The following is a 27,087-nucleotide window of genomic DNA, read 5'->3' as shown; positions in this document are numbered from 1 at the left end:
TTCAGATTGCTTTTTAAAGGTGTTTTCACTCTAATCCTTTTATCTAAAAACATCTAATGCATTGTTAAACACGGTAATCAGTTTTTCTGAAAAAAATCAAAAATGGGAAAGTGAAGCTAAATTAAACTGAGTAATGTATCATTACTGATCTTTCCCTTCTGCTACAATTTTGTGTAGATTTAACTAGTAATATGAGTACAATTGTTTTTGTTTATTTATATATATTTATAATTACATGTGTAAATGTTGATGGGGGACCGTTAAAAAATAGTCCTCAGTAAGAATACATAGGAGAATTTGCACATTTCAATAAACATGTAGAGTGAGATTTCTTCATCTTAACCAATTTAATGAAATAAATGAAAAATGTATGGTATACCACTGTCTGAGGCAAGGCACTCCATGCTCCTTTTATAGATATATGAACTTAGAGTTTGTATTTTCCTCCTACCTGTGAATGCCTCACAAACGTCAAACAATAGCTCCGCCCCTCCAATAATATGCGCGTTCCCGCGGAAAGCTATCTACCGAGTAACAGCGCGTCCCCGCAGCTTGACGGGCGATAATTTGGATAGTTTGTCAATCAGGAATTCCTTTGAGAACAACTCTGGATTATTTTAAACGTGTGGACGACTCGACATCAAGTATTTTTGGTCAGCAATGGATCCCAACACCACTAATGGGTTTTCGTGACTTGTTGCAGGAGCTGCAGCGGGTTCCGGTGGAGATATTTTGTTCTGTCAGGAAGTTTGACGTATTCGGTTGAAGACCGTTTCTTGGTTTGTTTTTGTTGTGAAAAGTCGCGGGCTAGCTAACTCTATCGCCATTAACCCTGGAAAATACGTTATATTATAACCTTGGTTAAGCATGACTTGTTAAACATTCTTATTTTAGAGTTTGATAAGTCTTTTTAAGGATTATAATCAGACAGTATTCCTCTAGTGGTTCTTAACGGTTGCTTTTACTTTTTCTGAAACGTCTCGACTGAGTCAAAACTATCGCGTCGCACGTTGAATATATTTTATCATTACATGTTCGTTAGGCCAGTAGGGCCTTTGGAGTGTTTTATGTTAGGAGGCGACATATATATAATACTGAACTCTCTATCTGTTCTCAATAATATATTGAAGTAAAATTAGGCAACAAAGAAAAGGGAAATCTGAAGTTTTATCAGGAAGACAGGCTCTTATAATCACGGAAACTACTGTTTTCCCTTTGGAGAGCTCAGGAATGGATTTAATAAAAGCTACAAGGCAACTGTTACACCACATTTGGTAGATTTTTATCTTTTTTATATATATATATAAGTTTCAGCTTAAAGCCTAAAAAAAAAAAAATCATGTTTTGGAAATTCAAGTTTTCCAAAGACCCGAGGCTGCAGCGGCCTCAGCAGGAACAGTTAGATTTAATGCTTTCTGTATAGAAAGATATTGTGTTTATCTTACATTTTCTGAAAGATACCCTTATAGACTCTGTTAGTGCGTTAGTGAGTTAAAACTCTGTGAAAGAGGACAACATCCTCCCCCATATTTGGGGGTGTCTATCCCCTGCATGCCGCCGTCACTCTCACACCCTCTCACGGGTGTTTTGGTCTGACCAAGGACGTCGATGGACGTCTGCTCCTCCAGGACACTGTATCCCTCTACCATCCAGAGACGCAGGTGACTGGGTCCCCTACAAACGAATCTGGATCATTTTACCTGAGATTACAGGTGAGGGCTGTGGGGCATTCACATGACATCGATGAGAACTGTGTTGCATTATGTTGTTTGTTTGTTTTTGTTAGGCATGGGAAACAGAGGTGGAGCTAGATTCAATTCATTTTATTTGTATAGCCCCAATTCACAACACATGTCATCTCAGGGCACTTTAGAGTTCACCAGATCATGCAGTCAAATTGATTAAAAGTTTTCTATCTAAGTGAAACCAGTTGATTGCATCAACTCTTTGACTCAATGCAATTCCCATGCTTGAAGCAACAGTGGAGAAGAAAATCTTCCTTTTAACAGGAAGAAACCTCCAGTAGAACCAGGTTCAGTGTGAGCGGCCATCTGCTGAGGCAGATGAGGAGACCGAAGCAGAGATACAAAAAGCAGCTGTAAAAGGTGGCCCCATCCATGAAAAACACAGCCAGGCAGACAAGCTCTGAGCCAACTCAGAGGATGAAGAGAGCACATCCGGCCAGTCACAGTCGGAGAAACAGGACTACACTGGAAAAACAGGCAGATCTCCAACATCTATAAACAAAGTTGTTGATGGCAGCAGCACAGCTGATATTTCTCTCCAGGATGGTGTCACAGCCAAACAGGAACAGACGAGGCAAAGCTACTATGAGGAAAAAGCAGAGAGAGAGCAGAACGTTAGAGTTTGAACTAACAGATTCTGGAGAGTGGGAGTATAGAAATGGAATGAAACAGAATGATGAAATAGGGGCCCCTATGTCCTCCAGAAGTCTAAGCCTATAGCAGCATAACTATAGAGATAGCCCAAGATAACCTGAGCCACTCTAACTATAAGCTTGATCAAAAAGGAAAGTTTTAAGCCTAGCCATAAAAGTAGACAGGGTGTCTGCCTCACAGACTAAAACTGGTAGTTGGTTCCACAGGAGAGGAGCCTGATAACTAAAAGATCTGCCTCTCATTCTATTTTTAGAAATTCTAGGAACCACTAGTAAACCAGTGATTTGAGAGCGAAGTGCTCTGTTAGGAACATAGATGGGGGGCCAGGGGTGGCACATTTTTTTTTTCTCTCTAATACAGAAGGTGGCAGCAGTAATACTCTCAAGTGCAATATTAATTTTAATTTTTCATGTGTTACTTACTATTTTTTTCATGTATTCATAATTTCCTGACAACAAAAACACTGTGGTTAATTATACACATCATTATAGTAACATTAAAGATAAGTACAGAAATCATGCTCTTTTCAAAACTAGATTTTGTGTTATATAGGGTAAAGAGAAAACTATGTCTCTCTGCAAGTCATCTAGGAGTCTTCAGTGAAATCATAGATAAATAACTAATTTAATAAAATCGTATTAAATATTCAATTTATGTAGATATTTGTACTTTTAAATATCAATTTTATGCAGAATATTTATCAACAAAAGTAGTTAAGTAATGACAATGGAAAAGATGTTTGCCCCAGAACTCAAACCTGAAAGAATTTTATCCACTATACCTTTTATCTAGAAAGCACGGATGTTTAAATATATGCGTCTATATAGTTAGTCTTTATCTTTGGCTTGAACCTGAGGTTCTGGCGCCTATCCACTTTCGGCCACCCCTCAGTGTTCATTGGTTATTGCCTGGCCACCCTTATAAAAATGTTCTGGCTACGCCTCTGACAGGGAAAAAAACTAGATATAAACCACACATTTGTACAGATGCACTTACATTTATAGTTTGTACATCAATCAATGAATTTCAAAGTGTGACTTTTGTGTGTACTGTAGTTATAGCCTGCTCCAAAAAGTGCTTTTCAAAAACACCTTTAGCTGCAGCTACAGATGAAAGTTCTTAGGGGAAAAGTCTTTGGCGACTTTGTGCCGTTAGACTGTGACATATTTTCTCATTTTAGTTTGGAAAATAGCTGCATTCCAAGCAATGGTGTCAAAAGTACACTAGTTTGTTACTTAAGTAGAAGTATAGATATTGCAGTTTAAAAACACTCTGGTAAAAGTTGAAGTATCAACTTGACCTCTTTACTCAAGTAAAAGTGTAAAAAGTATACGCTCCAAAAACTACTTAGAGTATAAAGTAACCTTTAAAAAAACAAACAAACAAAAAAACAGCCAAATGCCACAATATGAATTGAAAGCTTAATTTTTCGACTATTTCGAAAGGTTCTTTGAGATAGGGCCAAGGATGAGGGCGGTCTTGTTGGTCTCCGTCTCCATCTCCTGATACGCTCTCGCCTGTGTCCGACCTTTCAGACATTTAAACATCTTTTTCTTAATCCGACATTGTAGCATGGCATAGAAAATTCGCATTTGCAGTTTGAAGAACACCTGCTTGCTTCTGATGATTTCTAAAACTGAAGCCAAGAGTAATGAGTAAGGTTTGTTTTAAAAATGTAAGGAATAGAAAGCACAGATACTTGTGTAAAAATGTAATGAGTAGAAGTCAGAAGTAGGAAAAAAATAAGTAATGGAGTAAAGTATAGATACCTAAAAAGTTAACTTAAGTACAGTAACAAAGTACTTGTACTTTGTTACTTGACACCTCTTATTCCAAGTCATTCAAGTTGAGGTCTGGCTTCATTTTTAGGATGATTGTCCTACTAAAATGGGAACCTCTGCTCGGGTCTAGAGTTTTCATGAAACCTGTAGACATGTGTTGGGCTCTATTTATTTTACCTAAAACTCTATTTCCAATTTAACCCCTAAAGAAAAACATCCCCGCAGCATGATTCTGCCACTACCACAATCCTCAGATGGAATGGTGTGTTCAGAGTCGTGTTTCATCCAGGTTTACTGTTTTCCATAGCCAAAAATATTATTTTGGGCTGATCTGAGCAAAGCATCCTCTACCACGTGGCCATCTTCTTTTCGTTACTTTTCAATAAGAACCGGAGTTGCACAGTCCATAATTAATCATTTACTGGAAACATAATCTCCATATCTGTTTAGAGCGATGGATGGAAGTGGGAGTCTCAAAAAAATTCAAAACATTGAATACTTTTTATGGAAGAAACTTGCTTTGAAGATCTCAACAAAACTATACTCAACCCGTTCTAATGTGTCCCTTTGGATCTCATGTTGTTTGTTTACTGTAGCACTCAAACACAATTTTTGAGAACTTCACAGACCAGCAATATTTATAGAGAGAATCATTTATACATAGTTAAGTTCTATTTACTAATTACGTCTCTTCTAAAGTTTGTGTGCATGGTAATCAGAGCATTAAGGTACAAAATCATTTCTCCCTTTTTTGATTGTAAAAAAAAAAAGATACCACATATTTTTTTTCCCCTCCCACTTCACTTTGGCACTAAGTGGTATTTGTCACATATATTTATAAAAGACGTATAGCAAAGTTGGTGGTTGTAAAGTTGCAAGAGAAAAGTTTGGGCGGTGAAATAATGGCAATGGACATCAAACAATAAAAACTGTACATAAATCTCAAGTTGACTCTCTTAGTTATGATAATGTTTTATATAAATTCAATAAGAACAGAATAATCAAAAACGATTTGTAGCATTTTAAAGTGTTAAAAGTGTTTTCACAATAATATTGCAGATTAAAGGCAAGCATTCATTAGACTTGCTGGTCCTTTAATCAGTATTAGAAGGAGGTTCTAAAGGAACACGGTGAACTAATAACATTTTATATTCTATTAATTTCCTTGAAGGAGTTTATTTCAACCTAGAGAGACACACACAGAAAAGAAATATAAATTGAACTTTATTAATCTCACAATGGAGAAATTACCTCTCTGCATTTAACCCATCCCCTTTGGGGAGCAGTGGGCTGCCACTGTGCAGCTCCCAGGGAGCAGTGTGGGGTTAAGGGTCTTGCTCAGAGACCCAGAGTGCAGGCTGTGGGGATCGAACCTGCTACTTGGAAAATTCTCAGAGCACGAGCGCACCGGTCTAACCACTAGGCCAGATAAAAGCTCCAATTAGAGCAGTATTCAATTTATTTATATAGGTAACACAATCATTTTCTTCTAAATATCTCTATCTAAGGAAAAACAGCTGATTTCGAGGATTCATTGACTCCACAATGCCTTGCACCAAGCATGCATTTAGCGAAAGTGGAGAGGAAAACTCTCTTTTAACAGGCAGAAATGTCTAACAAAGCCAGACTCAGTGTGAGCGGCCTGATGGAGGCAGATAAAGATGAATGAAATAAGTTCTTTAACGTTCGGGCCCCAGCAGAGGAGTTTGTGAGAGTGAGGGAGGAGATGGGGTGGAGGTGGGTGAAAGTTTCGCTTGCGTTGGGGAGAGAGAAGCTAGGCCAGGGGCTAAATGAAGGAGATCTTGAAAGATGATTGGCTACAAAGAAGGTGCGCCCCCTAAGAAGATTGGCTGGAGCTGTGCAAGCGGCATCGCAGGTGGTTGAATTTGTCACTTAAGCTTAATTCAGCCGACAATGATTTTGATAGATTAATTTTAGCATCTTAGCCACCATGCTTAGTTAATGACTATAACTATAAATAGCCACTGAACAGTGGAAGCCTGCTTTACAACCTTGTGATGCCAAAATCAACAATAGGTCTAGGTCGACTTTAAATGTTCTTTCTTCTAAACGAAAGCAGATGTGCACCTGAAACAGGACAGAGCCACCAGGCCTGGACATTTTTCTGTAAAGCCATGAGTCCAGATGCATCTCTGACCTGAGATGGATACGACTGGGTCTGGGAAAATACAGCCTCAGACTAAACACCTCTAAAAAGCAGACAGAGGAGTGAGGGAAAAGGAAAATCCATGTAAATCCTCCATGTCTTGGAAATGGGCCACAATAAAAATAAAGCATGCACAGCTGACTAAAGCAGTCGTGTTCTCAATTGAATTCCCAGAATTCCATATTGGGGGGTAATTCCAGTCGGTTCAAACAGGGGTGAGAAGAGGGTCCCTTCTGACAAAGAGGCTTTGCTTTGTTTGAGTACAACAAAGGAGTTTCTTTAAAAGTGAAGTGCTTTCACTGATGTCTGTAGCCAAGAAAGAGACAATGGTTCAATGTTACCTCAAGTTACCCAACAGTTGAAATAGTGAGAGTCTCACACTCTATTAAGCTCATGTTTTTTTTTCATAGTGTTTAAAATACCAAGTTGGAAGAGTTGAAAGGTTTTGGCTCACACTCCTGGCAGGGTAGTGTGAGAGTGGCAGAAAGTTTAAAGCTATGCGGTTACGCTCTGCCAGCCACAGTCGGACATACCCGGCATTCCTGTGGGTGATTATTACCCAGAAATCCACAGAGTCAGTAAGGTGCCTTAGGTGCCGATACTGCTGACTTTATCTACAGAAGGCTTGTCCCATTGTCACCATTTTATCTCAAAGTAGTGAAACTACCTTTTAGCTTTTACTTTAGATGATATAGTTGATTATTTCAATGTATTTCTGAAGAAGTCAAACCATCTCTGTCTGGGATACGTATGTTTTTGGAATAAATGGGTGGAGGTGTTTGTATTTTATTGACTTGGATTCCATTTTTGTTGGCTACCTTTTTTTTTTTGCTCTTTATGATCATCCAATTTGGGCAAAGCTTCAGCTGTTGGAAAGATTGTCTCATGTTTGGAGGAGCTTATGATGCATTCTATGGCCGCATGGTGCCCAGGTCATGTGGCTGCAAAATAAACCCAAATAGTCTTCCTCCAACCAACCTGTTTGACAGTTTCTACAAGATGTTGGTGATAATTTGCTGTTTGTTTTTAACAGAACCTGGCTCAGTGCAGTACAGTCAGGCTTCTCTGACTTTTCTCTCATTTTCTCATTGTTTTGGCTCATTTATATTCATTTTTTCCAAGTCTAAGATGTGCTGCAGCATTCTTTTTAGAGCAAAGAGGCTTTCTCCTGGCAACCCTTTCCATACAAGCCATCTACTTGTTCATTCTTTGTCTAATAATCTTGTCATGAACCTTAGCATTTAACTTGATAACTGAGGCTTGTACCGTCTGAGTTGGAGCTCCTGGATTTTTGGAGTTTCTCTGAGGATTCTATTGTCTGACCTGGATTAGTTTTCAGAAATTCCCCCCTCCTTGGAAGATCTCAAGCTATCATGAATGTTTTCCATTTGGGAATAATCTTCCTCTCTGTTGAATGTTTGACTTTTGATTGCTTAAAAATTGCCTTCTCATTGAAATCCATAGGAAGTAGGAGAGCACTTCATGTTTGCATATGTTTTTCAGTTTGTTCTTTGCAGAATGGAGGTTTGATTTTAATATTCCTAAAACCTTTTCATAAACCACATAACTTTATGGAGTTTTGTACTTTTAATTTTACCATGACTGCAGCTGGCTGTTAAAATAAACAACTCCTCCTCTAAAAGAAGAATTTTGATATATGATGCTGTTGATGCCTTCAACAGGACTGATAATGTTGCCTTGTTAACTTCTGCTGTAGATTTATAACATTGCTTACGGATGGTTTTACTGCTTGTGAAACCAGAGTTGCTTAAACCTGGTTTAGATTTAAAAAAAAAAATAGCAGAAATCTGCTCATAAAGGAATTCTTCTCATATGAACTGAGCCAGAGTGAGCGCTGCCAGTGCAGCTTGAATGTCAGCCGTTTCCAATTGCCGTTCTCTCTCATAAGCATGAGCTGGACGCAGTTTCATTCACTCAAGCTTTCATTCAGTCAAAATGTTTTGGTTTAATTTCAACAGTCTTAGGTTTCACTCCTGTAAGACAGCAATGTTAAAACTGGGGGCCATTTGCGACTCTCGGTATGATTTATGTGACCCCCTGTCTCTAGAATAAGAAAGGTACTAAAGGAAGCAGATGCAAATGAACATATTTATCTGCTTTTTTCTAAATATTTGCGAGGAACCTCCCTCTTGGAGGACATTGCAATGAAAACATTATTTTAACAGTTAGAGGCATGGGTGCATGTTTCGGTGGGCATAAAGGATCCTGTTGACAAGACCACCTGCACCTCCTAACAAGATCCCAGCATTAAAGTTATTGCTCATGTTCACGGTTAATGCCTTTATTAGCCTCTCTAAGTAACACCAGATCACATCCTGAGACATTTCTGTCCCTTTGTGGGCGTTCATCTACCTTTAGCTCTATGAAAAGCTAAGCTGGACAAAGCTGGATGAAAACAAGCTCTCCACTAGTGCTCACGCAAAGGTGAACAAAAACGCTCCAGCCAGCAGGCTGAGACTTCAACCTTTGAAGGCAGGGCATTTTTTGATCATGTTGCCACACGGCTGCTTTGTTTTAAGTGTTTATTCCCCAATCCCAAAAATACAGCATTGTTGTTGCACCAGCAAACTCCTTTTGAAACATGCAATACATTTTTCCATCTAGTTAAATGACTAGAAAATGACCAAAAGCAAAAGAAAGTGTTTCTCTAAATCGCATCAAAATTCATGATTTTTTTTTCTTACATAAAGAGAAATATCCTCATTTATTTTTAAAAAAAGTATGCTTATGAACTACTTATACTTTTGATTTTCATATCTTTGATGGCTTAAGAATTTGGTCATTATGCACACTTTTTAACTTTTGCAATATATTCTACCCTTTTTCATGTTGTTACATCCTGCCTGACTCAACAATCAACATCCTTTTTGCATCATTTGAAGGTATTAACCTAACTGATTTCATCATTTACCCTTACAGGGTGTGGGTGGTCCGGCACTTCAGAAGCATCAGTCTAAAGGCTGCTTTGTGGACCACGCACGCACTACGCTGCCAAAATGAGTGAGTCCTCTGAATTCTGATGTGAAACAGACATTTAGTGCATAGTTTTGACAAAGCATGAGATAAAAACAGACACACAGTTGCAGGAAAAAGTATTAAGCAGGTCAAAGAGTGTGCAATATACAGCTCCAGACACTGTCAGTCGAAGCATTGGTTTCAGGGTCTGGATCCCTTAGCTGTCCTGAGTCCTGTGATGTCTATCCAAGCTACACAAGGGAAATATTTTCTCTTAGTGCGTTAGCACAGCCAAAGAGGCGCTTGTTCTGAGATCAAACATGGGAAAATGCATATCAAACACAGAGTACTTCTTCACTGTCTCTGAATCTTTGTCTAAGATTGTTTTAATGGAATTATAGGTAAAGGAAGCAAACATGTTCACCTTTAAACTTAGGTGAATTGCCAAAGTACATTTAGTCGAACAGAGTTTTACAGCAACTTGCTTGATCTGCAATCCAGCTTGCTCAGTTTCTTATGGTTTGTTTTGTTGGGCTGCCTGCAGATGAGAGGCAGGCTCTCCACTCCATCATGAAAGACCTGGTTGCCCTTCAGATGACTCGACGACAGCCGGTGTTTTCCTACGACAGCGGAAAACCAAAGACACTGGCACAGGTTAACAGACAGGTACTCACCATTAAGTTAAAAATAACTTTAGGTATTAGAAGATTAGAGTAAAAAAAATCTAACTCATCCTCAAAATTCCAAATTTTTTAAATAAAATATCAGAATTTAATGCTTTTTGGGGGAAAAGTACATCACTTATATAACTATATTGTTTAGATTATCAAACAAATTCTAAAATCAACCAAATCCTTGGTAGATTGAAAATATAGTATTCATAAGATACCTTGACCTAATCAATGCAATTCAGTCTTTGCATCAATTGTTAGAATTAAAAAGAACTGATTTATTTTGAACAAGCCTAGCTTGATTATTTTTTGACTTGAATAATCAAGAAGTCAATAAAGGAATTTTTTTTCCTGCAGCAATTATTATCGTTTGGAGTCTTTATTTTCACCGCACTTCCATTGAGTTTTCCAGGTTTAAAACAATTGATTGGGATAAAAATTTATTTCAGCATAAGGTTAGTCATTAAAATGTCAAATTTGCCTCTTATTTACCGGAATATTTGGATTAGAAGTTGTTAAGGCAGAGGGCTAAACATTTTGTAGATTCTTTTTCATTTTTAAACTATGCTGCATCAATTCAAGACAGTTTGAGGCTAATGTTATTTTTCCCCTTTAAATCTAGCCATCTCCTGGCTTAACAGCCATCAGTGATAAAAGGGGAAGAAAATCGCTCATTCAAAGTTATGTTTCAGGCGTCTTTACACGAATCACGTGTGGCTCATTTGTATTTTTCAGAAATGAAGCAGCTGCTTAGAGTTTTTGTGAGTTATGCACCTTTGTCGATGACTGTCTCCTCTTATTTCTCTAGTGACTGTGATTTTAACAAACTTCCACAGATTTACCATAACTCAATTTCATCCTTATCTCGCTGTGAAATGATCACTTATGTTCTTAAAAGAACATTAGCTCATAACGGCTGTCTCCTTCCTTTCGTCATGTTAGTGATTTAATTTATAAGTCTGCATGATCAAAGTCAGTGATACCAAGTATATAAAAATGTGCAGTATTTTTACTATATTAATATATACAACATTTCATTTGCATTGCATTTCAGATGTACTACAATACAGTGTTTAAATAGTTTCAGTTATTTATTTAAATTGACTCTCAGTGCCTGTAATATATTTGTTGATAAACTTGATATGACAAGGATTTGATGAGTTGGTGATGTCATTATAAAACTATAACTGTGCTTTAATGCTGAAACCTTTGAATCATACTTTGTTGAGATGGAAGTATTATTTTCAGAGAGATTAATGCTGTTATCTATTTGTTTATTTATTGCCTTGGTGATTGTCATTATGACGACTAAGCATCACTAATGCTTTCCTAACGCCCTGGAACCCTAGTAAGATATCATCAAAATTGTGAAGGTTATATCTCTACGTGGAGGTTACAGGAAATTTCTACAAAGTGTAGCTGCAGTTACAGAATTATTTTGCAGAAATTGCTTGTAAGGCTGCACCGGAAGCATCCTCTCTAAAACTCAGCTACTGAGCAAGACCCCAGCAGACACTACTGCATAGGGAGGATGCATTTATTGGTATCTGCGGTTATTATGTCCTAGTTTCACAGTGCAGAAGCTCATCAAAAATAAGGGCAAGCTAAATTAAACTTTTAGGAAAATTATATTGGTATTAAAAAAGTTACAAAGCTCAAAGTTAAAACCTAATTTAAGGCAAAACTGGAGAAAACATTGGAAATCCTACTAAAGTTACTTTAAGAGCTCATAGACAACTCCTAAATGGATACTGAACAAGGTCTAAAGAACTGCAAGTGTCATCTACTTCAGTTAAAGTTCATTATTCAGTAATAAGCAAGACATTCTGCATCATTTTAAAACTTCAGAGTTCAAAGACAAAACAAAAAAACTGCTGGCCGAAATTAGCAGATTAGGCCTGTGTGTAAAACACCATCTTGGTCTGTTACTATAAGTTACCGCGTATTAGTTTAGTAGTAGCTCAACAACTGCTGCTTACCTTATCAAGGCTGCACTTTAAAAAAATGAAATTGTCTAGAGAGCTTTTCTAAACGAAAATAAATAAATCTGTTTAAGTCTAAGTTTCATTAGAACCATATCAGCAAGTTTTAACTGTATGGCTTTATTAGCCCTTCTGATTTATGTTTTCTACAAAAAAATAATTGTGTCTTTCACCAAAACAAATCGTAGTATTCTGTATGAATGGACGTGAGTTCATGTAAATGCCGACGGAAAAAAAGAACTCTCTGACCTTGTATTGCCTATTTTTTCTTTTAGGATGATGTCAGGATAAAGTTTGAATACTCGGGAGAAAAAAGGTATGTTTACTTAGATTTTCATTTGTAAGTATATAAGTTAGGACTCTGTACATACATAGTAAGCAATGTACATTTGTAAATAAGGGAGAGCATGAGTTTACACTGGTTGTAAAACACACTCTCGTCGGCTGCTGTTCATGTCACATGTTCCAGTTCATGAGAAGGAGCAGTCCAGCATTTTAATCTGAAAGGTATGTGAGCTGGAGAATGGTAAGGGAAAGGACTGTGGTTAGCATGCTGCTGCCAACACAAGCCACAAATATGCAAGGTGTATTTAGAAGGATCTGCACACACTAAAAAAATGGCAGCTTTTGTGTATTTTCTTTGCATGTGTGCTTGTAAGTCAAGCACTGTTTCCCTACCAGCTGGTATAAATCTCTCATGATTTTTTTTTCTGTACAGGATCTTGGTGTTTGGAAGGCCTGTGCAATTTGAGGAAATTCAGGAAAAAGTAAAGAGTATCTTTGGCCAGAAGCTTGAGCTCCATTATATGAACAATGAGGTGAAAGTCTGAGCCGTGTTTTTCTCTCAGTCTTTGTTTATCTCCTCAGTAGTCCTGTCTCTGTCAGCATTTCTTTGTAAACGAGAGAGCTTGATGTAATTTGACAGGGAAGGCAACTTACATTGAGCATTTTCCATTTTTTTGTCATTATTAGCAGTGGTAACATATTAATTTAGGTAAACATAAAAAAAAAAATAAGGAAAATTTTACCACTCGATGGGATATTGATCACTGTCTGAAGACCAAAACAAGATGTGTGACGAGTGAATTCTCTCCAATCCAAGACCCCCCCCCACCCCACACACACACACACACATCTGCACATATTTGCAAAGTTTCAAATCACAGCAAAACAGATCACATTCAGAGGGAACCTGTATACTGAATAAGTTGTGGTCTAGGAAAGAATGTTTTTTGGCAAATGCAGCTTTATTTTGGCCAATGATTTTCTTAAGCTGAACGTTTCGATCCACTGGGTGCACTCTACTCCATTTTGCTCATACGCCACGCTGCTGTCTCTGGGCCACAAGGGTTTAAGCTGTGAGCGTCAGTTATTCATAAGGACATGCATGCATGTGGCCGGCCCAGCCTGTAAATATGAGAATGAAGAACAACACAGAGAGATGCTGCTTGACGTCACACTATATTCCACCTAAAAATAGACCTTTCAGTTCTTCATATCACTAGTTCTTGTTTTTCATTTTAAAACATAGAATTATTTTAAACTACGGTACACTTTTTAAGGTTGCATCAGTAAAAAAGAACATACAATTTCTGTAATTGAAAAACAGCAACTGAGTGAACATTTTGAATTCATTTGTATTACTCTTTAAAATCAAAGTATTCTCTGAGATCATTATCGTCCCAGTTGTTTTTTTGTTTTCTTTTAGTCTATCAGCTCCAAGTTCAGATATTACGATATCATAACCTATTTCACCAGCTTCTCTATTGCACATTGCAGTTACAGTCAGAGGTTTAGATACACCAAGTGGGAAAATGATAAAAAGTAAATATGGTCAGCTGTAGTAAAACCACTGATGGATATCCTCAAAGCATGTGTTTTTGCTATCGGTTAACAGAAGACTCATAGTAAAGACTCCTATTTACTTTGATGTGCAAAAGTATAGTAAGTGATTGAATAAAAAAAACATTTAAATGAACTTGGATATACATGCAAATAAATGCCTTTTTTTCTAACTCTGTAAGAAAATCAACCATTTATGCATTTTAAAATCTGTTCTACTACTTTGTAAGCTTTGGTTTAATTTCTTGTGTTGTCCGTTGTCCTTTTGCTTTTTCTTCCAAACAGATGTCGATTCCTCTACGAGGTCAGGATGACCTGGATAAGGCAGTAGACCTGCTTGACAGAAGCTCCTGTATGAAAAGTATCAGGATAATGCTTCTTTCTCAAGAGCTCAGCAATGTGAGATACATAATCCGGACATAAATTCACAACATATGGTTGCACAACTTCCATGTCTAAATCAAATGTTGTGAAAAATAAAAGTTCCGTATTTTGATGTTTTAACTACATGCCTGCATACATGCACAAGTTGTTCCATCATTTTTTAAGAACCTTGTTTGTTTCCTCCTTATAACTGCAGGCGTCCTCCAACTCTCACCAATTGTCATGTAAGCAGGTGAGGATTAAGGCCTCCCACTCCACTGGAGATGTTAGTACAGCGTACCAACCCTCTGAACCCAGAGGGCGCCACCTATCAACAGGTACATCTTTTGATTATTAATCCCAGAGGACCTAATAGCCATAATTGCTAACAGTTCCCTGGTTGCTTTTATTTTCTACCGAACTTACAGTTACTTTCCTTTCTTGAAATACATTCACTTCCTTTTCCTTTCCACAATCACACATACTGCCTGCTGGCTCGCAGCCAGTAAGATTACAGAATGCTATTACCGCGTTGGCAAGTGGTCTGGTTTTAGCGGCTTCTTTTATCCTGAGCAGAAGGGCTTTAAAGCTTGACTGTATAACAACAGCAAGTTTTGAAAGCTTAAAGTCTTCTGTATGGAGGCTAATCGGCTGAAAGTTTACTTTTAGGCTTATAGAAAAGTAAAACAAAACACCTGTTTTCATGGATACATTACATTACAGTGCAAACAGTTCAAACTACCAAAATCCTTTACTGTAACCTTCAGCAGTAGTTCTCCAGGCTTTAAAAGAAAATACTTTTTGGACTTTAAAATCGTAAAAGAAATGAGTGTTTTAGGAAAATCTTTAAAAGACTTTAATCAAGCCTTAGCGACTGCCATTCAATTCCCCTTTAAAAAATGACCAAAAGGTCTGAGTGCTTGTGTGCAAAATATTGTGCCTGCAAGTTCTTTTTAGTATCTAGTCTTAGAATACTAAAATTAGTTTATATGATCTTAACGTTTAAAATCCAAGACATAAAATGGTTCAACAGAATGCAGGCAAAAAACCCTAACCGGTGATATTTTTATCTCCATACCTCAGTTATAGAAAAAGTGGAAAAGCTGATAAAAAGAAAGTATACAAACGAACACAGGAAGCCAAATGATCTGTAAAGTTTTTACAATTTAGAATAGCTCCCATTATAGTTGAACCTTGTGACCTGTCAGAGACACAGACTATGTATAATATTGATAAAAGGGGGGGCTGTACAAAGTGATTTGTTTAAAGCATTTATTTGATTAATAATGTATTTAAATAACCAGTGTTCTAATATTTAGAGTGTTAGTGTTCATTCACTGTTAGCTTTTGCAGTAAGATATTTATTTAGTCAAATTATTTTTGTACATCTTTGATCAGGGTGCTAATAAATGTGCTTGGTGCCGTTTGGCAAACTAGTTTAGCACATAAACTAAAGATGACTACTGTGTGCTTTTTAAAAAAATAAAAACTAAAGTTGTTTAAGGCTTTCCTTAATGTCACATGTTGTTTTTTTGTCTGACTAAAGGTTCCCAGAACACGGGACGAAGTTCCCCTCCTCCTGGATACGTCCCTGAGCGTCAGCAGAGGATTGCCCGACAAGGTTCTTACACCAGCATCAACAGTGAGGGGGAGTTCATCCCAGAAACCAGCGATCAGTGTGTGAGTCATCTCTTAAAAAAAGAAAAGCATGCTAAGACAGGATCCACTGCCTGCTCTAAAATGATAACATGAACAAGTTGTTATTAGAGCCTTAAATGAGTTCTCTCATTAAAGCAGAACTTGGTAATCTGAGGAGAAAGAAAGGCTTTCTTTCTAGATTGCATTACTTCACAAGAATAAGCTTGCCTAACAGGAAACAAAAGAAGCATCTGTCCTGTCTTTCTGTTTCATGTATACTTCTACTACTTACAGCATATATGTGTGCAATTTCAAAGCTCCTCCTTGCAGAATGTAGTAATAAAGGAATAATTGTATTACTTTAAACCCTTAAATAGGCATCATAGAGTTTTCTAATGATACTACCACCTGTGGCCAAAACTCAGAGCTACAGCACTATTCTGCTAGCCCTCACGGCTTGTGCTCTTACTTAACAAGGATTTTTATTTTTATTTAACTTTTTTCACCTTCCCTGGAGTCACCATTGGTGTCTGAGTTGAGCTTTGATGCCGGTTGCTTCTGATTATCCAAAAAAAAGCCCAACTTAAATAAAACGCTTCAATTTGCTAGGTTGGACAATTTAATATGGCTATGTTTGATGTCACATCCAAAAAGGGGGCGGGGACTTTAAACCCAAAGTACATTCAGGACAATAGGTGTGCATCGGTGCTGAACTACTGAGGTGTCATTCTGCTCGTCTAACAATGTTTTAGTCATAAAGAGTCAAACAAAAAGATATTTTTCAGTTAAAGTTTACATAATGTCTCTTAAACTTCAGTTAAACTTGTTTTGCAAAGATACAAAGTTAAACATCCACAGATTGGTAGAAATGTTCTTTAGCTTTTGATTATAGGTTCTCTTAAAGCTCCATAGTGAGATGTGTGTGCTCTTCCTTCCTTCCGTCCTTCTCTTGTCCACTTTGGTTTAAGCAGGTTTTGGATCCCTGGAGCAGTGCAGAGAATTCAGTTTCTGGAAGCTGTCAGTCTCTGGACAGCAACTCAGAAAGGTAATGAGGATATTCTGCATATCAGATTAAGAGGTAACCTTGGCAGCCCATGCTCCCAATAAAGATACCGTTTGTTGCAAATGTTATACCTCTTCTAAAAAAAATTCCGCTAATAATTGACTGATTTACTAATATTAAAGTTGAAATAAGTGGTAGTTTACTTTGCATAGATCCCAGGAACTTTTTTTTTGTTTTCCACAGCCCATCAATGAGGAAGTCTCGCATGCACAGAGCCAAGAGTTACCCAGATAACCGGCAAGAGATATCAGGTGAGAGACAAACTGAAGTTTAATCTTTAGCAGTGCAAAAATTATGTGCTAGAAAAATCCTTATCTGATCATAAAAATGCCAGTGCTCAAAATCTAATCAGTAAAGATGGTACCACTTTAAAGCCATTAGATGTTCTTTATTTTCAGCTGGCCATTATTTTTTTTTTTTTTTTATTTCTACACAGTTAGTGGGTATAACTAGGACTGAAACATGAACGACTCCATTTTTGAGCTTTAAACGTTTACCTTGAACTTAAAGGTGATGACCTGTAAATGATTTTCTCTTTAGACCGGGAGAATCATGTGTATGACAGGGTAGCAGGAAAGGGAGGCACCTACCCTCGCAGGTACCATGTTTCCCTGCATTACAAAGACCACAGTGAAGGTAAGAAATATATTTTCATTTAAATATATATTTTTTTCCCCTCTCAAAAAGATATGGTAATCTAAGCAACTATTCTGTTGCATTTTCTAGGTCGTCGAACATTTCCGCGCATCCGTCGTCCCCAGGGAAACCTGTTTACTCTGGTGCCCTCACGACGATCGCTTAATGGCAGTGAAGAGAGTCTAGGAAGCAGGCAGCAGTTGGACCTACAAGGCAGGCTGCGTCCACATGAACGTTCTGTTGCCCACAAGTGTAAGGACTGATCTAGCTATTTACATATTTTCTGATTTGTATTTATTTTAAACTGTACAAAACTAAGACTCATTAATTTATCGCTGTATTGGAAATGAAAGAGTTATCTGCAAAAATATATATACATATATTTCAAGAAGAAGTTACATGATTTTAAATTTTTTTCTTTGATCTGATTCCCTGATTTCAGTTTCCCATTTTCTCATTGGTTGGATAATATGATGTAACTCTCATGTCACCCTAAAAGCTTGGTTTTAATTGGTTATTGCTCCTGGTCTGGTTCTTGGGTGTAACACATGCCCTCTTTCATTTGTGTTTCTTAGAACCAAACAAGGGCTGCACATTATTACAATATTCTATAGGTTAATATATATATGTGCCAATAGGGTAAGCCCAGGTAGGGCTGGGTAATATTGTTTACAATTGTAATTTTTGTTTTTTTCCTACTAAATCCAGTTTATTTTTTTCTTTTATCTTTATTTTAAATTTTTATTTTCAAAAAATTACAAATGGAAAGCATTACTTGAGATACTTTCATCCTTTTTTATGTTAACCTTGATTTATAGGGCAATGAAATTAACGCTGTGAAACATGCCTGTAAAAAATTATGCTTATAACAAAAAAATCAAAAACCGAACATAGTAAATTTCTGCAGCTTGTGGTATTACACACTGAGTTGGTTAATCAGTTATGAGAAGACATCTAAGAACCAAAGTGATGAATTGATGTCAAACTGAGCTATGGCAGCCTAAGGAGGGCATTGGTGGGGGAAAAAAAATCTAAATTTTCAAAAAATTCAATCTCCATAAAACTAAAAGATGAATAATCAGTTTTATTGGTAAATTGTCCAGCCCTCACCACAGGACAGAGATACATGCATCACTTTAGAGAGGCCTTTTAAACCTCCATGTATGAGAACATGTGGACTCCAAGCAATTAAGCTTCAACTGGGATTCAAGCTATTTACTTACTTGCTTTGATCAAAGAACTGTTATCCCTAGACTGTTTTTGTTTGCTACAAATCACAAAGTCCTTTATTCAGTACAGATAATTCCAAAATAGGTCAATTGTTGACAGAAAATATTATTTCCTCAGTAGAGTAAAAGGTATTGAGAAGTGTGTCTTTATTGCAGGGGCAATCCATTTCAGTTGTGATGTCCTGGTAGTGCTGTTTGGACACCTATTTTTTTTCCTTTCATGTATTCATGGGTTACATTGTCAAAGATCTAGGCGCACTTTAGAGGACAGAGTGAATGAAAACTTATAAAGTAAGCTCCTGCAAAATGCGCCTTTCTCAAAGGCTGCTTGCCAACTCTGTTAATGTTTTGGTTACAGGCCACTTTTTGCACCATATTTCATCTACTATTACAATTAATGATTTAGGGAAGGTTTTATCACTTCTGTAACAATCTATAATTTCACATCTAACTTCCTGTGTTAAATAAACAAATTTAGTAATCCTAAGCTTTGTCTGTAATGTTTCCTGTTTTTGGTCATTTTGAGCCACGAATAAAATGTTAAAGGTAAAAAGAAGATTTAATTCAATTTTAAAGTTTTTGTGTGGTTTGATAAACCTGAGTGTGTATATTTGTCTTTTCCCCCAGCACCCAGCGCCCCGGTGACGTGGCGTCGGGGGAAGCTTTTAGGCCAGGGGGCTTTCGGTCAGGTCTACCTCTGCTATGATGTGGACACTGGGAGAGAACTGGCTGCCAAGCAAGTCCAGTTTGATCCTGAAAGTCCTGAGACAAGCAAGGTGAGTGGTTGCTGAAAGACAGTATTTGAAACGAAACCCACTGGAACCTTTCTTGCTGGCTGTCGCTAGAATGTTATTTTATCTTTTGATTAAAATAGCAATTAGTACAGCACATGGATATGCGTGACTTAATAAGGGGAATGCAGCGTAGAGATTATCTTTGCTGCTTCGTAAACCCCCCACCCCCCTTCCTTTTTTAATGTCTTTTCCTGTTTGCCGAAGAGAAAACATGCACTGTCACTTCCTGTATCCTAGAGGTGCTTAGTAGTATAGCGGCGATAGAGGGTCACTTCTGCCTTGACCTCCAATCACCCTTTCAAAGCCCGCTCTAAACCTCCGGCTCATTGCAGATCTGAATCAGTTGTTTCTCCAAACTGGCCTCTGTGTTGGGACTTGGGGATTACTTAGTGTGGCTTTGTCTTTATTTATGTCCTCATTCTCTGCTGTGTCCTCATTTTCAGAGGTAAACACAGGAACTGCTTTAGGAAAACTCTGCTATTGACTTCCAATGACCCTCGGCTGTAGTTTTTGGTCATGTTCAAAAATACATGTTTTATCTAATTTTTATGGTTTTTAACTTGCATTTCAGCTCATTACTCCTATCTAATAAACATAGCTTCGTTCTTAATTTGAAATAATTGTTTTAATCTAAAGTGGGTAATTGCTGCACTTATTTATGTTTCATTACAGGAGGTAAGTGCTTTGGAGTGTGAAATCCAGCTTCTAAAAAATCTGCATCACGAGCGCATCGTTCAGTACTACGGCTGTTTGAGGGACCACAATGAGAAAAAGCTCACGATCTTCATGGAGTACATGCCAGGGGTGAGTTTTAGTGGCCGGTTGATTACAGGTCTAACTAGAGTGAAAAGCAATCCTTTTGCGGCTAAAGATGCAATATAGTCTCAGTATTTAGTCACATTGTTCAGAATAGTGTTAATAGATCCTCTAATTTGAGGATGACAACAATTCTTTCCTTCAGTCCAAAATAGAATCCAAATGCTTTGATAGCTTTATCCATGCTTTGTACTGTTGTTATTACAACAATGCTAGGTTTGTCATAGGGTAGGTACTGAAGTTTTTAAAAATTCGAAAGATAAGATAAGGTTTTTTTTTATTATTTTTCTAACCTCCAGGAGCCATACTTCCTTTCTGGTACTATAGTAAAAACTTAAAAGGACTGTTTTCCCTACTTGAAGAGTAGGTTTTGTTTAGTTTCTTTCTTAAATTAGTTGCTTGTTGTTTGTTACATTGCAAGCTAGTGGTTTATTTATGGCTTTGGAAAACAGCAAAGGAACAGGATTTCCATTATCTAAACAAAATAAAAGTGCATATAATTGGTTTTTATAAGACCTTTTGCATATCACAGTTAATAGCATTGTAATTTTTTATTTCATTTTTTTTGAGCATCTGTGGTGTTATTTAAACAGACTTATGCTTTATTTTTTCCCCTTTCTGTAACGGCCCCATATCATTGTTTAAATACATTTAGCAGCCCTGATCCATGGTCTTTTGCACAAAGTTAGTCTTTTGAAAAAGAAAGTGTTATAAATGGATACAACTATGCAAAATTAGCTTACTGTAACAGTTCTGTATATAATGTTCAGAAAGTTTAGAGTTCCTATTGCAACTCTAAACCTTGAAAACAGTTGGTATGGCTGTTGTAGCAGTAGTAGTAGTTGAAATCTTTTGAAAGGGAACTTATATCTCAGTTTTAAACTCAGTATTAAAAATCTTTGATCTTAAAAGAAGAAAAGATGGATAAATACTTTATTAATCACCAATAGGGGAGATTCACCTGCCCAATAGCAAAGATAAAAACATATAAAATATGATTTAAAAAAAAAAAACACAAAATTAAATAAATAAATTGATAAATTATAATATTAAAACACAGTCCTTCAAGAGGCATTAAACTGTCTAACTGCAGCCGGGACAGAAGATTTTCTGTTTCTCTCCATTCTGCTTCTCCCAGAGATCAGTCTCAAACTATGGCTGCTTTCATGACTGATCTCTCGAAAATGTATTGATTGAGAAATCGCCTCAAAATGTTTCTCCTTAAGATAATGGGCAATTAAAATAAGAAACCTGTTATTTGAGGTATTTTTATATGTACACCAACTTTCAAAATAATAAGTTTCCATTTGTATCCATTATTCATGAGGATTTTATCTAATAGACCAACATAGATTTGTGATGTAGGGGTATTGGATGCAAAACCACACCTTTCAATTTGTTCCTGTAAAAAGCTTTTTAATGGATGTATCATTTTGCTTTCGCTGTACTGTTATCTACTACTTTGTGATGGTCTGCTGCATACATTCAATAATATGCAAAAGCTTTTCCATATTTGTAAATAATGGAAAAATATACCGTATTTTAACCAAAGAATTTGGCTGAAATGTGAGTTAAAGTGGTAAAGGCACATTTGCAAGCCACTGCAAACCTTTCTTTGGCCTGCTGGTTACATTTAAAGTAACTGATCTTGATGATCCTTGTGTAATATCTCCATTTTTTTTCCGTTCTTCTTCAAACTTGGTTAACTAATTTACGTTTTTTTTTTTTTTTTATCTTTTTAGGGTTCAGTCAAAGATCAGCTGAAGGCTTATGGGGCTCTGACAGAAAATGTTACTCGGAAATACACTAGACAGATTCTGGAAGGAATGTCGTATCTGCACAGTAACATGATTGTACACCGAGACATTAAAGGTGGCTGTGTTTTATATACAGATATCTGAATCAGCAGTAATTCATCTAATGTTTGTAAAAAAAAAAAAAGAAAATAGTTAAGATATTTTTTATTAATGTTGCTTTTAGGTGCCAACATCTTGCGGGATTCAGAGGGAAATGTGAAACTTGGAGATTTTGGTGCCAGTAAAAGGCTGCAGACCATCTGCATGTCTGGGACCGGCATCCGATCTGTGACCGGCACCCCCTACTGGATGAGTCCAGAGGTGATCAGTGGAGAGGGCTACGGCAGGAAAGCTGATGTCTGGTAAGATATTCAGTTGAGTTCATCTCCAAATGGTCCTGCATTGTTACATCAACATATTGTCAAACCACTGAGACCCAGTTAAGTGTCTCAAAAAGTTGAAGAAAAGGTGAAGAAGGTGTTCAGTTAGTAGATATTCCTTACTGTTGGATAAATTAATTGTCCTATAGGTTTAACAGAAAGTCATGATGCTGTGTTAAGCCACAGTAATTTCCTATACATTCACTATACGGGTTGTTATGAGTCATTTCAGTTGTCTTTATACATTGCTGCAATTAATCATGACAGTGCTGACTACAAATTCTACAAACCTGAGCTGTATATCTCTGGAGCTCATCCAGAGTAACTGTGGGTATATTGGTTTCATCTTTGATTAATGCTCTTCTTGGCTGGCAATTTAATTTAAGGAAGCTGCTAATATTTTCAGACTTTTTTATTTGTATATCTCTTTCTATATAAGATGATGGATAGAAAAAAGCTCAGTGGGTTACTCAGAGCTTAGAATATTTTTTATAACTTTAAATCTGCTTTAATCGTCTGCGTTAGTCGTCTCAGCTACTGACCTGTCTTCCTTCATCTGCATGATACTGTTATTTTATAATGTTCTCTAACAAACCATGATGCTTTCAGTAACCGGCTATGTTATAATAAATTACACACAGGTGGACCGTATTTATGAATTAGGTGACCTCTGAAGGCATCAGTTTGTGCTGTTTTGGTTGAACACAACCATGTGTTTTAAAATGTTTATTCAAGGAGAGGGCTTTTGCTTGGATTGGATCTCCAAATAGTTTTGCTTTGTCATATCTGGGGCAGCATTTTAGGGTATTTTTCTTACTCTGCGTTCACCTTGATGATTACAAAAAACACGTTCAAAAAACTTGGAATTTATGGTTTTGTTTTTTGTTTTGTTTTTTTGCATCGAAAGTACAAAAAACCCCGACTGAAACATAAATGTCTTTACTGAGGTGAGGATGATCTGCTATGAAAACAGATCAAAAACAGAGGAATGGCAGGTTGGAACTAGTATGCAAAATATCCCTGTCATTTAAGCTCCCAGAAAAAGTAACCTTTTTACAGAAATTGCTTTACTGTTATGCAATCTGATGATATGTTTAGCTGAATGCCAGTCAAACAGGCTATTACAGATAAGGTATACTCAGCTTGTACTTAGCATTTGTAGAAGGCAGAGTTTTGCTCCCCGGAGGGCTTTTTTTTTATCTCAACAGTGGAAAGAGGTTCTCTGCAGGAGTCATGAACTGTAGGCATTCTTTCATAACGTTGGTGTTGTGGTATTTAGATGAAATATGTGATCTTTGTTTCAGCTTGTTTCTCTACGTCAGTCATAATCTTGCATGTCTTTTGCAGGAGCCTTGGTTGCACCGTGGTTGAGATGCTCACAGAAAAGCCCCCATGGGCAGAATTCGAGGCCATGGCAGCGATATTCAAGATCGCCACCCAGCCGACCAATCCGCTGCTCCCACCACGTGCCTCTGACCAGGCTCGGGACTTTATCCGCTGTATCTTTGTGGAGGCAAAACACAGACCAAGTGCAGAGGAGCTGTTAAGGCATCCTTTCTCCCAAATACAGTGCTGAGTAGTGCTTCAACCCTGAACTGAAGTGTAGCACTGGAGCCTTAATGGGCAAAGCATTAGCAGTGTTTGATGCACCTATCACCGTTATATGCTTTAAAGGAGACACAGTCTTCAACACACAAAAACTCTTAAAGCTCACTTTCTTTCCTTTTATTTCCAGCATGTGCTGTTCCAAGAGTTTCCACAAGGGGGAAATAAATATTTACTTATGAGGCTGCTCATCCTGACAGAAAACTCACTTCAAAGGAATCATTATGGAGTCACGGTTCATGCACCAGTTGTGACGATTCCTGTTTACATTTATTTCTTTTGCAGTAAAAAAAAAGTCCATGGAATCCTTTTATTTTTCAACATTCAAACCAAAAGTTATGCACTGTTGCCAAAGAGTTTCTCTGCAACAAAATGTTCTTAAACTCTGGAAGATTCTTTAAGCTACTTCCGATTTCTTGTTTTAAGCATATCCAGATCAAGACACATTAAGGTATTAAACCCAGTAAGCTTTTCTTTGTAATGTGTCCTAAATAAGGCAACATGTACCAAAGCTAGTGGGATCAGTTATTAATTCTATGAATTATTATTACATTACTGTTGACAAAACCAATTTTCTATACCTTCTTACTGTTTGTAGCATTGCTTCAGAAATGAAGGGGTTTTGCCATTTCTAAGAAACATATCTGTCTATCAGTGGCAATAGGATCATTGTTATTTATCTGACAATGGCAGAAATGTCAGATTTAAGATTTTGATTAAAAAGAAAAAAGTATTTATTTAAAAGTGTTTTTACTTTTTGACACAAGCATAATTCGATTATGTGATCAAATGGAGTCTTACAATAATTTTTTTAAATGCACAAACTGCAAAATACACAATGGATCTCAAAAGTGCATTGGTTAATGACAGTTTTTTTTTTTAGGACATAACCGTTATCACCCTTAAAGGTATAGTGGAGGACTTTAGCAAATTTTGAAAAGACCCGCTTTCTCCACTTTAAAAAACAAATGCACATGCACAACCCTGTACGGGTACAGGGTTTTATTAAGCGCGTGAGAAAGCATGCACGGGCCCATTCCTCCTCAAGGATGTGCGGAGACGCAATGATAAGACAGTTGCTTGGATGGATCTCATCTCACCTTTATTTATTCATAAAATTTTACCCACAAATAAGACTACTGGTACATTAAAAAAACCGTGACATGCTTCTATATGTGTGTGTGTGTGCTGCAGGGGACATTTGGACATGTTTGCAGGATAAAAAAATATCTTTGGCCATCCTATAACTACTAATGATGCAAATTACAAAATAAGTTATCTTCCCTGGAAAGTTACAATATAGAGGTAGATAACTTTTATTAGCAGTAATGTGAAATTAATTCCTCCAAATAGCATGCCAAATTTTACCTGTCGAGTAGAAACTTTGCAACCAAGGCATCGGTGTGGCATCACGCCATCGCCTGAAAGAATCTCAAAAAAACACTCTGGTCTTGTTTCTCTCTTCAGATGCCTTTCTCCTCTTCTCTTACACTTCGTTGACACTTTTTCTCTCACGATAGCTCACCACATAAAAGTGTGCAAACGCAGGAAAAGATAGCTAACTGAGGACGAGCACGTAGGACAGCCTTACGTAAACAAATCACCAGGATGATTGACCACTTATTTTGAAGATCCACCTGGAAAAATAATATCCTCCACTATACCTTTAATGTAATATAAACCCTGTATAATTCAACTGAAAAAAAAAATAACGCACTAGTTTGTTTGAGAATTTTAAAAGGTGCAATAGCTGTTTTTGCACAAATGTGCCCACCCTTAGACATCTATTTTGTGTATGCACCTTCTGATTGATTTTTCAGCAGTCACTCCTAAGTTCAAACCAACCAAGAGGCAGAAGGCAGCAGTTACAACATAGTAAGCTAAGTGAGTCCTATTAAAGAAGACTGCAATAATAGAAACAAAGGGAGCTTGAACAAGATATCAGTTTTCTGTTTTTTATTTGTCTTAGAATATAAATAGATTATAAAAATCCTTTTCGTCCCACAGTGAGGAATTCTAATGTGCTAGCTGCAAAGTGAAAGTCAACTGAAAGCATTCAGATATACATAAAGGTAAAAAGATCTAAAAAACGAATAAGATCCTGTGCAGTAAGAGCAAATATTTAAATATTTAAACAAAAAACACTGTACAGTGGCATACTCAAATTCAAGAACTCAATCACATTTATTAATAATACAAAGCATGCATGTATAATCCAGAGGAGAAAAAAACACTATTTGTAAGTTTGAAACAACAGAAGGGATGTAAACAATGACTAGGTTAATCGGGATTAGTGTTGCCTGTAGAGTCTGACAGGGAGGAAGGATCTGCAATAACACTCCATGCTGCACCAAGGATGCAGCAGTGTGTCCCTGAAGAAGCTCTTAGGTTCTGCCTTAGCTTTGTTTGTGGGATGGGAGACATTTAACACATCTCCTGTTTTTCAGTTGAATTATACAACCAAGTCAATTTTATACTAGGCAATCATAAACCATCATGATGTCATTGTTTATATCTAAATTCCTGCATTTTAACAAGTCACTGTTCCAGTTTAGATGAATATCAGTACTGACTGTTTTATGGGCTTTATATAGAGGCAGTAAAACTATAAAGATTTCCAGATTCAAAGAGAAATGTTATTTCGAAGCACTTTTTTGAAAAGTAATCTTGTTCATCCAACTGAATCAAAGCTTTGGGATTTTAAAAAGAAATCACAACATAATTCACAACACCGAATACTTGATGCACTGTCACCAACTGCTATTTTCCTGTCCTAACTCTTTGGTATTTCCCATTTAACAGTGTTGAAATATAAACATGTATGAACATTTTAGAGATGAAACCGGATACTTCTAGTTTTGTACGACTTATAAATTTGAAATGGAATAATTATTAATGGCTACTAATCTTTTTTTTTTTTTTTTTTAGGATAAATGTCAATAATGTGCT

At 36.9% G+C, this 27,087-nt stretch overlaps 1 protein-coding gene across 1 annotated transcript; it reads left to right on the top strand.

Annotated features, from left to right (window-relative positions):
- Positions 1-528: 528 nt before the first annotated feature.
- map3k3 (mitogen-activated protein kinase kinase kinase 3) lies at positions 529-25,649 on the top strand. Its single transcript, XM_015374747.1, has 17 exons — positions 529-1,712; positions 9,288-9,368; positions 9,868-9,989; positions 12,252-12,292; positions 12,695-12,794; positions 14,104-14,217; positions 14,399-14,519; positions 15,728-15,861; positions 16,791-16,864; positions 17,066-17,133; positions 17,423-17,518; positions 17,609-17,770; positions 19,375-19,523; positions 20,214-20,345; positions 22,100-22,229; positions 22,338-22,515; positions 23,881-25,649. The coding sequence occupies exons 2-17, from the start codon at positions 9,365-9,367 to the stop codon at positions 24,107-24,109; spliced, it is 1,854 nt and encodes a 617-aa protein (XP_015230233.1). The 5' UTR covers positions 529-1,712; positions 9,288-9,364; the 3' UTR covers positions 24,110-25,649.
- The last annotated feature ends 1,438 nt before the right edge of the window (positions 25,650-27,087 follow it).

Source organism: Cyprinodon variegatus, unplaced genomic scaffold (assembly GCF_000732505.1).
Source record: "Cyprinodon variegatus isolate N-32 unplaced genomic scaffold, C_variegatus-1.0 Scaffold109, whole genome shotgun sequence".
Classification (NCBI taxonomy): domain Eukaryota; kingdom Metazoa; phylum Chordata; class Actinopteri; order Cyprinodontiformes; family Cyprinodontidae; genus Cyprinodon; species Cyprinodon variegatus.
Note: the sequence above shows the minus strand (reverse complement) of the source record. Positions and strands in the feature narration are given on the sequence as shown.

What these genes read in the sequence shown, in the direction of transcription:
- map3k3 (XM_015374747.1), top strand. An exon ending in TCCATTATATGAACAATGAG is followed by an intron (nt 12,795 to 14,103) that starts GTGAAAGTCTGA and finishes TCTTCCAAACAG; the next exon opens with ATGTCGATTCCTCTACGAGG. An exon ending in AAAGTCCTGAGACAAGCAAG is followed by an intron (nt 19,524 to 20,213) that starts GTGAGTGGTTGC and finishes GTTTCATTACAG; the next exon opens with GAGGTAAGTGCTTTGGAGTG.